We start from the raw sequence: 18,394 nt of genomic DNA on the forward strand, positions 1-18,394 counted from the left end.
ACTGTCAGCTTATAGGCTTGGTCATTTTGACTTCTCACCAACAGTTCAGTTTGTAATAGCAGTTCTGTCATAGTTTTAGGCCTTCCTTTTTAGTTCAGCACAGGATCAGGAAAACCCTTTTTAACTCCCCCATGTTAAATTTGATTTGATGCACTTGTTCATTAAGTTCTTCATTGTCCTCCTCAGTTTCATAGAAATTGATAATTGGGCATTGGACCATGACCCCTTCAACTTCTTCGTACGAGACAAATTACATTGGACTCCATGTTTCTCTCTATTGTCTCTTGGAACCAGCAGCAGGCGCCACAGTCCCTTGTGTGGGGTTGTTGATTCGGTCATGGCTGCACGCCAAGCCAGGAGGTCCAGAGACTCCTGGTGGTCCATGCGGCCCCACTGGCCCCTGTTTTCCTTTGGGTCCTATTGGCCCGCTAATGCCAGGTATTCCGGCCTGGCCCTCGATCCCTGGAGACCCTGGAGGTCCTGGGAGACAATCTTTACCAGGGGGACCCATATCACCTTTCTGGCCCCTCTCACCCTTTGGGCCTGGTGGACCCATGGACCCCTTATCTCCTTTGCTACCTTGTGCCCCTCTACTGCCACTAGGGCCTCTTTCACCAGGTACTCCTTTGGGACCAGGTGAACCTTTAGGTCCAGCAGGTCCACGATTTCCTGTAGGGCCTCGGTCACCTTTGCTGCCAGTCAGCCCAATGGGTCCTTTTGGGCCACTTTCACCACGGTTCCCTTTGGGTCCTGGGGGTCCAGGAGCGCCTGTTGACAACAGATGGTGTTGTAAATGTAAAAGGAAAAAACAAATCAAAGCAAAGCATTCTTTGCTATTCTTGTTGTTTATACACAGCAACATCCACCTTTAAGTATAGTGAAGTTCTGCATTAGCTGTGTATGGTGAACATCTACTAGTTTCATCTCCTCCATCACCATAGACAAATTCCTGATGTCCATGTCCAGTCGGACATTCAGCAACAGGTTCTGCTGCCTTAGAGTGTCAGCTAAGTGCAGCAGTAGCAAGACTGTGTTGTTCAAGTTCTGCACAAAAAAAGAGAGGAGGGGGGCGCATAGATAATGAGAAGCAGTTGGAATTTAACAATGGAAGGGCTAAATATTAGAAGTTTATGTGGCAAATCAAAAATCAGCTTAACTAACCTTAAAGCTAACTCACTAGCCCAAGTGATCATGCAAATTACAACAAGCATTTTGCTACTGGGAGTCTTTTGTGTGTACTTTAAGAATTTTCACTTGCTGACTCTAAATCTGAAAGCTGTTAGTATTGGACAACTAGTACGACCCAGACGGAAACTGCAATATGTTTCAGCATTTCGGAAAAACGCTTGGTCTCCAGAAATAACTCCAAAAACTACAATATAGTTGTTGTGTTTTTTGCAACCTGCAGTTCATCGGTGTGTCTGCCCAGGCGAGTCTGGCATGACGAGCTCTCTGTGTTGATGTACTTATACATGCTTTGGACGTGGCTCACAGTAGCATTGACGCTGGAGGAGATTGAGACAATTTCCATCTCAATAGAGTTCAAGCGACCATCCAAGGCAGAGAACCGCTCACCCGTCCGGTTCTCATAGTACCTAAAGAGGACAGAAGTTTGTGATGGCTGGAATGATATGTCTCTCTGTGTATATAAATAAATATATACACATATAATAGACTTCATGATATGTAAACATCACTTGTTTCAGTATTTAACTTTCACATAAGTCAGACTAATGTAAAAATCAGGAAGTTGATAGTATATTAAGCCTTAACACGAGAAAGTCAGTGTAAGGACATTGAGTGTTTTGAATGTTACCTTGAATGGTAGTGAAGGTCATGCATGTTCTCCTCATGTTCGTCCGTGAATGTTGACACGTTGTCTAGCTGCATCTGTAAGTTCATCACCTGCAGAAAACACCCAAACAATCTGGATCCTATCCTCACACGTCCCCAAATTGCTTGATTTACTGATTTACAAGAGATTAGACTGTCCAGCTGCAACTTGACCATTTGATTCCCCAAAGGACAAGTTAACTTAGAATCAATTTAAATCCCGATAACTGTTCCTCCTAACTGATTTATGGCCATGTAAACAACCATATCTCTTCTATTAATGATTAATGATTTTTTATTTAACACAGTCTGTTTATGAATATCTAAGAACAATCAAGCTTACAAATGCACTAACCTGGTGAGTGAGATCATAGTAGAGCTCAGTGGATATGGCGATCCTTTGGTGATCTGCTACGATGTTGTTCTGTAGGAAGCGCATGGTTTGCATTGTGCTGCTGGTGTTGGACTTGATAGCACTCAGAACCCGGCTGTAGTTCTGCCAGTCACTGGTTAATTTATGGAGGACATACGTATCCTCATCTGCTTTTCTCTGCAGGGCATCTATCCACTGTGTACTAACAGGTAGAGGGATCACAGAAGATGGGAGTTAGCAGCAGTGTTGATAATAAGGGCAAATATCCCTGATAGAGTTATTTCAGACACATATGCACACATGTACATGATGTTCTAATAATTTGTTTATCAAGGGCAACCAACAAGAACTTTGGATATATTGAGAACTGCACCAAGGCCCAATATAACCTAAATCAGGATTATTATGAACCTTGAATCGCGCAAAGCTACTCTAGTAGAGTGCAAGAATAAAAACACTGAGTTATAAATGAGCATCACCCTTAAAGGTGAATACACGTAGAGTTAAGAAAAAACTGAAATAATCCGGCAGGCTGTGGATGCTGTATAGTTTAAGGTTACTGGTGTTGCAAAATGCTTTCCTCCATTCATAAATCTGAACACTGAGCATGCTCCATTAAGTGTATGATCTAGTCACATCTGTCCTTTCTTAGCTTTTCATTCACCTGTGTGCCACAGTTGTATTAACTTGATGCGCTGTAGCTTTGATGTCAAACGAATCCTCCAGCAGTGTTTTTATCTTCTCCTGAGTTTCTTCAACCACGTCCTTCCAGCCCTCCACCCGATCCAGGTATCTTTCCAGTGACTGATTGAGAACTTTGATTGACATAAGGTGGTTTTGGATGTCACGTGTCAGCCGGTTACTTGTATCCTTTAGTGTCGACTGGGTCTTGGAGGCTTGGTCCAGGACCTGGAGAAGAAAGAAATGGTGGTAAATTTTCTTTGGGCTTTAAACTACTGGTCCCCTTTTATTATTTGAGCTTTTTTTGAAGGCCACCATACCTGCTCCTGTGCCAGTATCATTCTCTGAATGTCTTCAAACTCTTTCTTCAGTTTACTGATCTCCTCACTGTACAGAGTTGCATCCAGGCAGCCTGAACAGTTAGATGTGGTCCTCACATCTGGGATGGGAAGTTAAAAAGGACGTGAGATGGCACAGGAAAAGAGGCAGGATGCTCTAAATTACTGTATTTGACAGCTGACCACACAACCAAGTTCCTAATGTGTAATCAGGTGAATAGAAGAAGAAAACTAATGTATAAACGATCAGCTGAAGCTTGTAAGGTAAACCTTCCTGAATTCCAATATGTTAAAATGTGCTGATCCATGTGATAATATTCACAGACAGCCAACTCCTGTCATGCTTTAAATTGAAACACAATTAAAGCTGTTTTAGGAATATATAAAATCCCAGAAGTTAGTAGGAATGTAAGTAAAACAGTTCAATTCAACAAATGTGCAAAAACTTTGTTATCTGTGAAAAAACAATTATTCCTTGATATTTTCTCATAGTTCTTATAGGATCAAAGTGAGTATTAAAAAAAGTTACTTTACCCTCTATTCCTTGCTGGACCTTTGTGATCTTTTTGTAGTAAGCTGACTCTTCTTCAGAGAGGCTGTCCACCTTCCTGAACACTGAGTACACAGAATTACACATAAATATTTCAAAGTATTTTTAAACAGTTGTACTTATATATATATAACTTATATATAAGTAAAGGAACAATAACAGTGAGCGATCCGAGTGCTCTGGGGTAAATGGGGAATGAAATCATTAGATTTAATCATGTAAGGAGGAAATAATTAACAGCAGTAACTTGGTGTTAACAGGAAATAAGAGATATTTAAAGGAGTAAAAACAGGAAGTTGTCATTTAAGCCCTGACAACAAAACACCTAAAGTTTTCATTGGCCTAAACACTAATTATGTATGATGGTTTATCCAGCTGGTCAGGTTATAATCCCTCAACATATTTCCCAAGTGACTAACAGCAGTTTAGCAACAGTTAGCTTTTTAACATCCTAAGCTTTGAGCCAGGGCATTATTAGAGGCCGTTCTGTAGTTTGTTTGCATATATAAATGCTTCCACATGTGCGCATACTAGCAGTGCAGTTGAACATGGCCTGTGGCTTCTTCTATTCGTTGAAGCAACAGAATATATTTTAAATGTATGAATGTGAATGAGTAAATCTTTTTTTTATGGGTATGCAGGGGTGTGCATCTGGTGGCATATGTTTCAAAATAATGCTTTCAGTGTGACAAAACACATTTCATTCCCCAAACTATTTTTTCCATAAAGGGGTAAAACTGTGTCCATATTTTGTGCAGAAAAAAAACTGTTGCTAAAAAACAGATGTTCATCAGGGAATTGAATATCAAAGGTTACTGTTTCTCTTCTTGTGCATATTCACGGATGGGATTTGCGGCCAAGTGCATGACTTCTTCCAATGGTATTAAAGTTTTAGTACTTTGGTGCTGCACAGCTGTACTGGACGTTGACACAGTGTCAGTGTGTGTTATTCAAATGTATTTTGCAAAGCTAAGCCATGCTGTGGTGCACTTTTTAAAAAGAACTGGATTTCTCATAGCAAGACTCCTGGCAACTCTTGCAAACAAGCCATACGTCTTCAGTCTTTTTCTAATTGCGTTGTCATTAACTTTAACATGTAACATACCAAATGAGGGATGTAGAGTCTGAGATGTAGATCTTGGGTCTTTTGCAATCTTTCTGGCTATTGCACAGGATACTGCTTCTCTAAACTTTGGGTGAATTTGCTTAGACATTCAGTCCTGGGAAAATTGCAACATTGTGTTAAGATATGCAGTAAACTTCCAAAACTGCCCTTATAGAAGTGGTTAAACTTGCTGATGATCAGGTTTTAAAGGAAAAAGTGATATTTTTTATTCTTTTTGCGATTTGAGAACCTTTTGCAACAGTATCAGCTGTCAAATTAGTCAGCTAATTGTCCTTTATAGTAGAAAAAAACAAATGGTAAAATATGCATTTGATTTTCAGTGTAGCTCTGTATGAATTAGAGACAAGAGAAATACTTGAGGTTTCCTCTTTTTAGAGTTTGGAACAGTTTCTGGGGGAACAGTTTTGCTTCAGTAAAATAGTATTTTTGTAAATATAAAGGGAGAAAACTAAAGAAAAATCAAAGGCATATTTCCATCTGATATTCTGCTAAAACTCTTAACTAACTGTGGTTTAAATCCTACACTGAAAATGAATGGTGTCTGATTTGTGTGCTTTTCTTTACATGCAAAATAAAAAAAAACATTATTAGGTGCAGAAATGGTCTAAAAAGAAGGAAATTAAGCATAAAGGGGTCAAAAAAGTGGTTTCTCCTAACAACCAAATGTTTGCTGAAACCACTTGCTGATGGCAGATGATGAACATGCACACTCCGTCCAGGTTTCCAGCACACGTGCAAATGAAAAATTACACAAAACGCCCACACGCATTTTGTGGCACACCTAATTCAAAACTGGGCTTTATTAGGATGTGTATCTGAATGCAGCCTTCTGTGTGTTGAGGGATTTTGAATCAGTTCTTGCCTGACTCTGTCCTCTGATGTCCCTGAACAATTGTAAACCATAAAGATTTACGGCTTTCAAGCCCAATAAAAAGTGATGCTGATGTAAAAAGCACCTGCTGCTGCTGAGTAACTGTCAGGTAAAACATGGGCAACAGAATCCTGGAACACATTCACTTGATCTATGGGAGTTTGGGGAGTGCACTATTCAGGCAACTAAAATGTATGTAGAGAAATTTGATGTGCTTTTCACTCATTTTAATGCACAGAGCTGAATGCGTCCAACCAATCTCTGCATGAGGAAGACCTCTGTGTTTTCATTTAGAGCAAATCAAAAGTCAAGTTGAGCTCACCAAGTGAAGCCAGCACTGCAACAGTTATGATTAGGAAGGCAACAAATCCATAGAGGATTTTGACAGCCAGTTGAAGAGAATGGCTCTGCTGGCACCGCACACAGCCACCTCGACTACGACCTGGAGATCAAATCACACGAACAAAGTCAACAAAGTGAGTAAATTAGCAAACGAAAAACAAAATTGATTTTCTGATCTGATCGTTTAGTTGTAGCTACTGTAAAATGAAGCGCTCATAAAAGAAGTATCCAGATTCTTTAGTTAAACAAAACAAAAACAATAGTAGCTAAAACATAGAAACCACGTTCCTAAGGCAGAGACTGAAGCATCTCCAAAACGGTAAGGCTTGTCGGAGCCTTTAGTTGGCAGATACTGGAGGTACATGTTGAACTGATATGTATAGTATTTAAAATATCTACAGCTAATACCCTGGTCCAAGATATCATCTCCAAAGTTCTTAGTGGGACAGATCAGATTCGGCTGCAGGGACTGTCGTGATGTTTTGGCTCATCAGCACATGATTTTAACATTTAAATCTTTTCATTTTATTTATTTTCTCCTGCTTGGGGGCAACAGGAATAACACCAAACTGACTTATTCAGTATCATCTTAGAGTTAATATGAGAGACACACAACTATTCCATTTGTGTTTGTATTCATATATGCATGGAAAATGTAACTCCATTATTTTTTGTTCTTTTTTTCAATCAACTCCTGAGAAACAAATGTGCTCTTCAGCCTCTATCGTCTAACGATGTTCACTTAATCTCTGAATGTGCTACTTTAGAGGGTTTTTTGTCAATATTCTGCCATTTATTGACTCGACTGATGCAACTGATCTATTTAGTCAGTATATAGTGAATAATAATGTCCCAAAGCTAAAACTGATATAAAACTTGAAAATTGTTCACATCTGGTATTTTATTCTCTACGAATAACATTTTTGCTAAAATGCTTCAGTTAATTGTAACTTAACTGGTACGATTTCAATTACAAATAATGGATTGATTGGACTGACGTTAGGCAAACTTTAAAACTGTATTACTGGACTGGAGCTTTTTAACATAACAAACTCACCAAACCTACAATTTGTACACAATATGTCACTGCTGGGGGAAGAAAAAAAAGCCCATCCTAAGATGATGCTGTTTTTCATTGTTAGATTTGTTCATGTGGCCCTTACCTCTAAATGAAGGCATTTCCTCCTCCTCTCCAGTGAAGTCCTCCTCTGAAGAACAAAGAAAATGCAAACAAAAGAAGTTGAAAAGATAAAACAAGTTTTATTCATCATTATGTCATTTTCAATTCTTTAAATCTTCATTCCATGTCATAGAAAGGCTTAAAAAGAAGCACATAAGGGTTGAAAGGTGATGGATAAGTTTTCATATCTGAATAGTCAATGTTGATCCATTAAACAGGCTAGTTTCCACACACTTGTTATTAAACAGAGCTGTAATCATAGGTTTCTTATGATAAATCTCACAGGCTATGGATGTAATTACATCAGCCGAGAAGTTTACTCGAGGCCACTATTTGCAGTCAGTGTGAATGTGGTTTATGTCAACAGAGCCACATAACCTCCAGTATAGGCAGAAAGACCATTTTTAGTCCAAAGATATCCAACATGATTTGTGGAGAAACCCAGCAGGTAAAACAGTATTCCAAGGGACCCTTAAATTAACTGACTGGGTTCTGACAGCTTGTATACATGCTGTCCAATAAAAATGAGGTTTCTCCGAGGCTTCTTACCAGGAGCTTTAAAAAAATCCTACTTGTAGTTATGATCTGGATGTCAATATCACTGCTTTTACAAGTCAGAAAGAAGTAACATGAATACAGCACATGGCTTATTTGCTTTTCTCTGAGACCAGTTAGCTTGATTTCTCAGGAGAAAATTAAACCTGCATCTGTTCAATGTTAAATTTGTGTCTACAGAATGTGAATACAAGTGAGGGCAAATTGACAGTCGTGCATAATGAACTGGTTCACATCCATGGCTCTTCACCAAGGACAACAAAAGAGCTTGATCATTACCTTTGAAAAGCTGGTTCTCATATCCACCATAGTTGTCTGTCAAAGAGACACAAAAAGCAGACGTTTAAAAAATGAAGCTGAGTGAAATTCAGCTCCTCTGGAGCCACAAAGAGGTTTTATTACTCCTCTCATAAATCACACAAACCAGCTGCCTCCCTGTTTCCCTTGAAGTGTGCATTGTACCGAGTGCACACAGCATGAAGCTGCTGTCCCAGAAAATGCATGTTTTTGTTCTTTTTAGATGTTTTCTCTGAATTGTTGCTCACTCAGGACAAACCAGTCCCACGGTGGTGCAAAGCATGAGAAAATGTGTTTGTTTGTGAGTCTGAGAAATTTGTTATCACACACAGTCATGGAAAAGGCTGGAGTAAGCATGACTTGATATGACCACAGAGTGCCTAACAAACCAAATGAAGCTAGATTACTTAAAAATCCCCAGATGCATTTGACTTCATGTTTTCATAGCTGTAAGTAAGTGCTGGGGCTTTATTGCACGTTATTAAATGTGCAGCATACAACTGCACCTGGGACACTGTGGGTGTGGAGCTGGAAGTTTAGCAATCACTCATGCTGACCACAGGGGAAACTGTTTCTGAAGAAGAGGAGCTGGAAATCACAACAACAGTCATCTCAAGGTGATTTGTATTGTAAGGTAGACCCTACAATAATACATACAGAGAAACACCCAAGAATCATATTATCCCCTATGAGCAAGCACTTTAGCGACAGTGGGAAGCAAAAACTCCCTTTTAACAGGAAGAAACCTCCGGCAGAACCAGGCTCAGGGAGGAGCAGCCATCTGCAGCGAGAGTCTCCTGTTTGAATGATAGCTGTGTTTGTCGCACCTCCATCCTAACCGTCTTCGTGTGGAATCCTTAGAGTGAAAAACATCTCTATGGATTGTTTTTGGAATGTGACATTAAATGATTACTTTGACTGTTTTGTTGGTGACTTATTAGTCCCTGAATGTTTCCTTCAGCAGCAACGTAGCATGTCTAGTATTTCTTTCGTGACATTTTGACAAAGATATGGACATTTATTTAGACTATGTAATGAATGTTTAGAGCTATAAAAAAACAGTGTTTTTAAGGAACTACTCCTTTGCACAATACAGCTGTGGGAAAAAAGAGTCAGAGGTTGCAGCATTTAGTGAAAGGTTTGCCACATGCTAATGAGCAGGTGTAAGAGTTGTTTGGTCTGAGATTTCCACTGTGCAACATAACTTTGGTCTCTTTTGTGCATTGTTATATAAGTGAAAACTGCCTTAAATGTTTCTGTGTTGCAAAAACATGTTGGGGAATTTCTGCTATGGATCAGTCTCTGCAGTTAGCCACAAGATCATCTCAACATCAGGCGAGGTCTGGCCTCCGCTAGTGAGAAAAAATAGGACAAAAAACAGCAGGAGAATTAAACTAATGGTGGACTGTAAGACATTAATTTTTTTTAAACTAGAGAAACGGTTTTAGTACAACTTTTGTTGAAAAAAAAAAGAAGAAATGCCTGTGTAATGCAGACACACACAGTTGCCCTTAGATGACTGGGTTCTGGTTCCACATGGCACAAATGAGAAAACAAACAGGGATTCAAGGCTTGGATGAAATTAGGGAAAATATATGTTAGGTTAGGTCAAATGAAATTAAACCATGGGATCTATTTGGAGAACAATGTTAGTGAAGTTTTGATAGAAGAAAGTATACACTTGCAAAAGCAGCAATGAGGTAAATGTTTATGTGAGTCAGTGCTGAAATGGCTGAGGTCAGGTCTGGGTGGACAAGTCACAAAACACTGAGGCTGACATAAGGATGGGTGGAGGCAGAGAAAAGGGGAGGGAGTAGAAAGGGGAAAGAGTGAGAGAAAGAACTTCAGGTTAATATGGACTGAGGCCATGCTTACAGTGGCAAGAAAGACTTTTTATAATAATCTGCACCTGGTGGCCAGCTACTCTGATCAGCAGAAAATCTTTTTCATTAGCTTTCACAAATGTGTAGCTGTTACTGAAGTGTTCGATGTGATCTGCAGCCTGTGCTTGTTTAACTAAATACCTGCAACACTTGGCACTTACTGGTATTTTTTTTTTCTCTAACGCTCTTTATAAGTTAAAACCAAACCCGTATTGAGGGCCACAAGTGCCAAAGTGAATTAACTATATTTATAAATAAATAATTGATTGAACATGTCATCAGTTAAATTAAATTAAATTTGTGTCATTCAAATCATTTAATTATTTATCGGTAATTTTAATTAATTAATGATGCATTTATTGATGTCCCTATTTCAGTTAATTATTTCCCATTTTAATTAATTAATTATTTCATGATTTCTGTGCTGTATGGAGGGCCACAAGTGCCAGAATGGGTTAAATAAAAACATCATTAAATAAATCATTACATAGTAACACGGTGGTTAGCACTGTTGCCTAACAGCTTGTCCCCTCCATATCTTTCAGCCATGACTCATTTGTTGAATTTGTAATTTCCACTACTAGTTAAACTGGGACTCTGAAGTCTCTTCTGCTGACCTAAGTTGGCCAAAACACTAAATTTAACCCTGCAAACAGCAAGCAATTCAGAACTTTGTGTTCAGAACTTTACAACATAAGGTAAAAACAGAGTTTGTGCAATTCTATCTCCCATTTTCCTGACGAACCATAACGAAATTACGGATTGCTCAAAAATCTTGCAACTGGCTTCATGTTGTAACAGTGAAATTAAAAGTAGTAATACATTTAAATGGGGGTTTTAGTGAAGAGCCCTCATGTCTGTCTAAAAGAGGTATAAATCCTGTTCAGAGACCTTCCCACCCTGACTAAAGCACATACTTGGTGGAAAACTGAATTCCTGGAATTCTTTTGGACTTTTGTGGTATAAATATGTTTGAATGCCAGCACACTGTCTGTTACTGGAAGTTGAAATTCAAATTCTAAAACTGTATTCAACAAGAAATATCGAACAACCCTACATGTATGACTCTCCTTTGCTTCCTTTGACTTGCGCCTTTTTTTAGTCGTGTTTTCGCTTCTCTCAGTGGAAAAAAACCCCTCTTATGTCTGTCTCATTAGTGGGGAAGCTGTCGTGTCCAACACACACACAGACCAGAACTGAGCTGATCTGACAGCAGCACAACACAACCCTGCCATATTAAAAGGATGTTTTGGTTCAGTGGAAAGGCAGTCTTATTAATTTGCGGTGCTTCACAAACCTACCACCTATGGTCTGAAAGCATTTCCCTCCAAATTAAACAAACACAGAGCATCTGCATAAACAGCTCACATAAAACCCAACCCTTTGTTTTCCTGTCACTGATAAGGTCAGATTATTCAAAAGCACCCTTGCAACATTGATTCAGCTGGTTCAAATTTCATCATTAAGGGAGAATAACACCTTCAGGGTTTAGGATAACTGCTGCGAGGTGTAATAAGATAAAAGTGAAGAAAATGAAAAACAGATTTCTATCTAATAAACCAACCAAAACAATAAAACCTTCTGAAGGGTATTATGTAGGTAATCCATGCTGCTAAACAGCTGTGGTAATGGACACCTGTACATAGGTACCCCATCCTCCAGTTCATTCCAGTACATCCCAGGCATACTCAGCAGCAGTCAGGGGTTAGATCTCTGGCTAGACCTTTCTCCCTGAGGATGTGGTCACATGCAGATTACTTTTACACCCATAAAAATCTCATTGCTTTCAGATCCCAGTGCATTTATACTTCACATAACTGGGCATTTCCCCCCTGGCAGGTAAGTTATCTTGAAAGCAGCTGGCCCTGATTATATGGTAACTGTGCTTGTGACCTATGTAACAGAGTTACAGACCTTACATGGATATAGAGTAGTCAGAGTTTTCAGCATTGTTAATGTACATGCAGTTAGGTGTATATATTTTTGGACATGTGAAAGCACAATTTGCGTATAAAACATATTCAGGTCACAGTTATTTGATGAATGTGGCTATTTGCATAAAAAGTTTGAGGTCCACAGAGGACCAAGGTCGTGGATGATCATAGGATGCTTTCCATGGTCAAGCAAGGTGGTCGAGCCTTATCCAGGAGGAAGCCATGTCAATTTTCTATTTTTAAAAAAAAGTGTGTAATACAATACTTCACTATAGAAAATAGTTCAGAACATTCGCTCATTAGACAGATTAAACTAAGATAAGGATCAGGAAGATTCAGCTGGCTGCAGCTGGATGGTGCTCCACAGCACAGATTGGTAATGACCCAACAAATACAGCAAAAGCAAGCCAGGAATTTTTGAAAGATAGGAGGTGAAATATGCAGCGACGCTGGAGTTAATCAACTGATCTCAAATCGATCAAGAATGGATTTCACTTAAAAGAGAAAGCTGAAGGTAGAAAGACAAACAAAGAAATGGAAAATGAGGAGTTAGAGTTAGGAGAGAAGAACTAGAGGCCTGGAAAAACATCATAGTAGAAATTCCATTCTTTGGTGGTCCCCTGATTCCAAACTTCAAAGACCTCATTCACAAAGGATTTAAAATAAGTCTTTTGAGCCATGGCTGTGAAGGCATGGTGGTTAATACAATATTTGTTTACAATCTTTCAAATTAAAGCAAAGCCCATACTCATTATATGACGTTAGTATATTTTGTTAAACAGCTAAAAAAAGTGTTTAAAAATGTGTGAACCTTATTATATACAACAGATTTACACAGTTTAGGTAAACAAACATCACTGAACTCTTTGCTTTTTTAGAGGAAACATGTGAAGGACAGAATATGCAACATAAAGATGCATCATAATCAGAAAACAATCATAAACCAAGGACTAGAAATAGAAATAGATACATTCCGTGTCCAACAAGATTAAAAATAAGAATAAAAGTACAAAACAATCAAAATATATTTATATTTTGGACATTCTTTGTGAGACATTTGAGACATTCGGTATTTCTGTGCGCGATGAATAGTTCATGTCCTCAGTGTGAACACTAATAGGAATAAAGATTATAAAACACAGCCAGAAATGCCAAAAACCATCTGCTGCTACAACAGCCTCCATTCTTCTTGCAAAGTTTTTCTTGGTCCCGTTCACACAAAGTGGTCTCGCAGTCTACATTCCCATTTATCCCACAGGTGTTGGATGGAGCAGAGATCAGCTACACTTCCACACCAAACTCTGAAAGCCACCTCTTGGTGGACTGGTTTGGGGGCATTGCTTTATGCTGTAGCTTTACCATGAAAGCCACAGACAAAAACTACTGAGTCATGCAGACAAGCATCCACAGGTAACTCCTGTTGCTGTCAAAGCCCTCGTGTGTAGATGATGTACAAATATCAACACTAGCAGTTTTGAACAGCCTTTCCTGTGTCCCTGATATACTTCTAAGGGAAAAGTGTGCAGAAGAAAGGTTAAAATATATATAGAAACTTTGTGAAGTCTAACAGTCAGATCTCAGGATGTCGTTCTGATCTTTTACTCTCTGACTTTTAGTGTTCGTGAAAGCAGCACCACTTCAGTTTGTGGTTCCTTTGCTGAGGTTTTATCTCAGGGGGCTCTGGACTTTCCAAACCCCATACCCACCCTTTTTCTCCCTTTGGACTTTACTTTCGCTACAGGCATTGTGCAAAATGTTATCCTCTGTAAATAACAGGCTCTGTATGCCCTCTGACCTCCCCACATCACTCACTGCATTATCCAATTTTCTGTTCAAATAGAGATGCCTACTCCACATCATAATAGTTTTTCATGTTCCCATCCTTCATTGGTTCATTCTGCTGTTTTGACCAGTAAAATCTCCTCCTCCTGCAAATCCAAGCCTTAAGTGGAACCAGAGTTAGGAGATGGGGCCTCCTCCAGATCAGAGTGGAGGTCTTGACCACAACTCATAAAGTAAAATGAGTCCCTTTCTAAAGCTTTGTTGACATCTCAGCCATTTAGGTGCCCTGTGACTGGAATGCGTGGTTTCTGCAAAAGAATATAAATGGTCGGTATGTGTCGCTGCAAACTGTGAACCAGAATGTATAGAAAGGCCATTTCAATAGAGCACTCTTTTATTGTGGTTAGGCAGTAAAACACAAGATCTTTGCAGTTAACATCCAGTAAATGGATGATGTTTTTTCTAGATTAAACTGCTTTGGAAAACCAGGCTGAGAAAGTAAAAAAAGAAGCAAGAAAGGCCTGGTTAGTTTTATACAGTAAGACTGCAAGGCCAAAGGAAATGTACAATCTTCAACAACTAAGCCTTTCTGTATTTACTCACCCTCATATTTTATAATCATTTCTTCATCTTTTCACTCCAAAGGTTTTCTAGCCAAAGTGTACAGTTGACAGCTTGGACATCATTTTTCATTTTTTATTCTTTTTGTTCTGGAGTCTAATTAACACCAGTGTTTGCTCAACTGTACCAAATCAAAATAGGCCGCACCACAGAAACTAGTACTACAAAAACTTGAATGCCTTTGTTTGGCTCGACTAAAAACAACAGCAGCATAAGAAACAAAACAGTAATGGATCAAAATCCTATTAAATAATAACATCTCTGTAAGGATTTCAACTAAAACTCATAAAAATTAATCCAGTATACCTCAGAGTCCAAAAACTTACCTGCAAAGCTAACAGAATAAGCTAAATTAGCTACATTACTTGCCTTGGATAACTAAGAATCCATTCAAATTAACCTGCTTGAACCTGGGTGTTTTTTTCATCGTCATCTTAGTTTCAACTAGTGTGTTTATCCAGTCTTGTTTGCACAGATTAGAAACATGGCTGAGGTCAGACTAGTTGGTCCATGTAATATGACAGCTTATTCACACCCTCATCTCCTCCAGATTCGACCACTGTGATCACTGAGTTGAGATCAGATATGTCTGTGCATCTGTGCAAACATTTAAAAACAGACTCAAAACATTGTTGTTCATAAAGGTCTACACTTACTAGTCGTGTTTTTGCTTTATTATATTTTGCTGTTTTTACTGACATTGTCAATTAAGCTGCTGTTAACGCACACAGGATTTTATGTTTTTATCTTCATCTACCATTGCCATTGAAACTCACTGTATACATGCCTAAATGATCCAGCAGTTTCCCATTTATACTGTATAAGACACTGGCCTCCCATTCCCTACAGAAACAATTTAAGATTTTCTGATTACTTTTAAATCTGTTAATGGTATGGCTCCATTTTATCCATCTCAAAATGTCTAACACCATGTACTGCCACATACCCAAAAGATGGTAAATAGACCAGTTATTATACAGCACTTTTCCACAACTTGCCTCATTCACCAATTCACACCCACTCGCGCAGACTGGGATTGAACCCCTGACCTTCCAGTTAGTAGGTGACGCTACCACCTGAACTGCACTGAGCTACTGTTACTGTAGTTACTGTTACAGGTTCGACCGCCCAGGCTTAAAACAAAGGGGGACCATGTTTTCACAGTTTTAAGCCCAATGCTGTGGAACAAACTTTTTCAGCTAATATTAAACAACCTAAAAAAATCTATATCTATCTATTTGTATTTGGTTTTTTAAAATGATGTCATCTTAAATTTGTTCTTTTGTGTTCTTATTTTAGCTCATTTCATGGATTTTGGAATGTTTTAATGCTATTTTTTGTCAATTCTAGGAAGCAGCATGTAACTCTGATTGTGAGAGATACTGAGAGATGTAGAAATAAAGGTAATTAATGCTATTATTAATTAATTACACTAAAACGGTAAACAAGAGTTTTTGGTTTTGTTTTGGGTGTGGCATGGAAAGAGAGCAACATTTCAGTCAGTAGCAGGAGGCTTTGCTGTCTGTCTGACAAATTCAGTATCAAATTCTATTTGGGCACTGCCGTTACCTTAGTTTTGGCATTGTTTGTGTTTGTGTGAGTTAAACTGTCAACTACAACTAGAAGAATCTAGTATTTTGTGCAGTCAGGGGCTCAACAAGTTGCTATGACCCTGTCAAAGGTTTTTCATAAACAACTTAGTATGTAGTCCACATGGTTCATCGAAGTCCGGTAATGTAAGTATCCGAACTGTGATGCAGTGAAAGAATTAAGCTCTGTTTGCACATAAAAGTGGTGAGAAGAGGGAAGAAAAATAAACAAACAGCCACTGTTATAGCTGGAACTTATAATGTTGCTAAGGTCTTAATTAAAGATCAAGTTGCAGATTCAACATCACAGTCAACATTTTGTGCTGCCAGCTCTAGTGTGGAAACATGAAAATGCCCAGGAGAAACATTTAGATTATGAATCCAAGCTAGTAAAAACAAATGAGGAAACGCACTCTGAATACAGTGACAAGAAGCCAACACAGCTTCCAGATACTCAGTGTCCTTGTTCTCCTTTCACTTCAAATTCATGATGCGTTGACTGTAAATTTATATAAAGCTTCCACAGCAAAAATTGCACTCAGGCCTCCACTTTGCTCACTCTTTCCTTTTCCTTTGCCAGCCATACACCTGTCTGCCTGCTTTTCCTTTCCCTGCACCTCCTTGTTTTTGGACTCTCCCTCTCCTCTCCATTCTGGGAGGAATGTATGAGGCAGCATGTTTTGTTCTGGCTGGGCTGGACTGAAACCACTAACAGACCTCCTGCATTGTGTGGCTGAGAAGAGTACTGTTCTTGGAGTTAATTTGCTGTGTCGCCTTGTGGTTCATGTGCAGCTTCTCCCCCATTTAAGCTCGATGTACCAGTTAGAGGTAGAGATTGATATTTCCAGTAAATATACTCTTCTTATATGGTAAACATAAAACTTGAAAGTTAAAAGAGATCATTCAAAGTAAAAAAAAATAATTATCAGTTATGATAATGAATATGTGAGGACATCTCCACATATTTTCAAGCTGTTAGTTCTGTTTGGCTTCTCCCTCTCACTCCTGCTCAGTCATTCCCTCTGTATCCACTCCCCCACGTGACTGCTGTGCATACTGTATCTCTGGAAACTATCTAAGTACTTCTGCTTTCTTCACAGCTGTTGGCAGTTTTCCTTGCATAGACTGTTGTAAAAATACTCAAATTCAACTCGTATATTTTCACCCGCCCTATCTTAAGCGGAATATTAATTCAATCTGCGGTAGATTGGCATGGCTAGAGAGTATCTAAAGTTTTATGAGACCAGGCTGTGGTGCACGCATGTACGCATTACAGAGATTTAAAGATGACTCATCAAAGTGTCACATCCAACAACAACACACGTGCACTTTCTCAGGATCTGCACTGCCAGGTTTCAGAGATGATGAGAAGCATATGTGATTGCTAGTGCCCTGCGCAGGTGCCTGTCTGCATCTCACCATGAGACATAATGTTTCTCACTACATTTCTAAGTGTTTTCCACACTGGGAAATTCACCTACGTTTTCATCAGATGGATCTTTTGCATGTTCAAAAGTTGGTGAAACAGGGCAAAGTTGCATTTCTAGATGCTAAGATGTAATGTTGTAGGTGAAGTCTCTTTACCTTTCATGATTTCTGGCTCCAGATATCGTCTGCAGTATTGCCAACTTGTTGCGGTCTATTTTTTTTTCTTCTCAAAATCAAGTGCAAAGGAAAAGCAGAAGTAGTCAGCAGTGTACCAATGGCTCATTCATGCGCATCGTTCCAGTGGTGACCAAATTTCCAGAGAAAGTGAGAAAAAAAAAGCACCTCCAAATTTGAAAAAAAGAAGCAAATCATGCACAAAAGATGTTCATTCACATCCAGTGTAGTGAAGAATAAAACAATCTTTGTTAAAATTTAGAAAAAAAATAACTATGCAATATCTGGATTATTGGAAATATTCTGAAAAAATTGTCGATGCTGAAGGTAGGTGATCAAAGCTCATCTAACTTTTGCACATTTGCCTGCAGCTCTCTGGCATCATCCCTTCCCCATCCAGAGCCTGATAAAGCTAAACCTCCTTAGACAGAAACCATGTGTAGCTTTATAGAGGGAGGGACAACTGGAGCATGGCAGGATGAAGAGAAAGCACAAGATTGGTAAGAGAGATATAAGCAAGAAGGCAGGGAGGCAGAGAGAGAGAGAGAGAGAGAGAGAGAGAGAGAGATGGGAGGGAAACAAAGAAAGTAAAAAACGAGGGCGGGACAGGGAAAAGGACAGAATGCAAAGGCAAAGGGAGGGGGAGAGAGAGGCAGGGAGGGTCCGTGTGTTTTGTTGAATGTCAGTTTTGTGGCCGAGGCTAATTGCTAACAAATGTCAGAACACTGTGGAGTGAGCACCTTGAATATCTGTGGCCTGTGGCCAGGAAAATAGTTTCTTTGAAAACACACCAGTGCACACACTACAACACACATGTCGAGGCCATAATCCAGACCT

At 39.1% G+C, this 18,394-nt stretch overlaps 1 protein-coding gene across 1 annotated transcript; it reads right to left on the reverse strand.

The window, feature by feature from the left end:
* Nucleotides 1-274: 274 nt before the first annotated feature.
* On the reverse strand, nucleotides 275-17,568 carry scara3 (scavenger receptor class A, member 3). Its single transcript, XM_085372646.1, has 12 exons — nucleotides 17,540-17,568; nucleotides 8,129-8,164; nucleotides 7,278-7,322; nucleotides 6,095-6,214; nucleotides 3,760-3,840; nucleotides 3,208-3,326; nucleotides 2,871-3,115; nucleotides 2,189-2,408; nucleotides 1,817-1,905; nucleotides 1,403-1,595; nucleotides 867-1,044; nucleotides 275-768 (listed from the first exon to the last, which is right to left on the reverse strand). The coding sequence occupies exons 1-12, from the start codon at nucleotides 17,544-17,546 to the stop codon at nucleotides 275-277; spliced, it is 1,827 nt and encodes a 608-aa protein (XP_085228772.1). The 5' UTR covers nucleotides 17,547-17,568.
* Between the last annotated feature and the right edge of the window lie 826 nt (nucleotides 17,569-18,394).

Source organism: Diplotaxodon limnothrissa, linkage group LG15, assembly GCF_057381915.1.
Source record: "Diplotaxodon limnothrissa isolate DT_005_m linkage group LG15, D_limnothrissa_male_GT1.1, whole genome shotgun sequence".
Lineage (NCBI taxonomy): Eukaryota > Metazoa > Chordata > Actinopteri > Cichliformes > Cichlidae > Diplotaxodon > Diplotaxodon limnothrissa.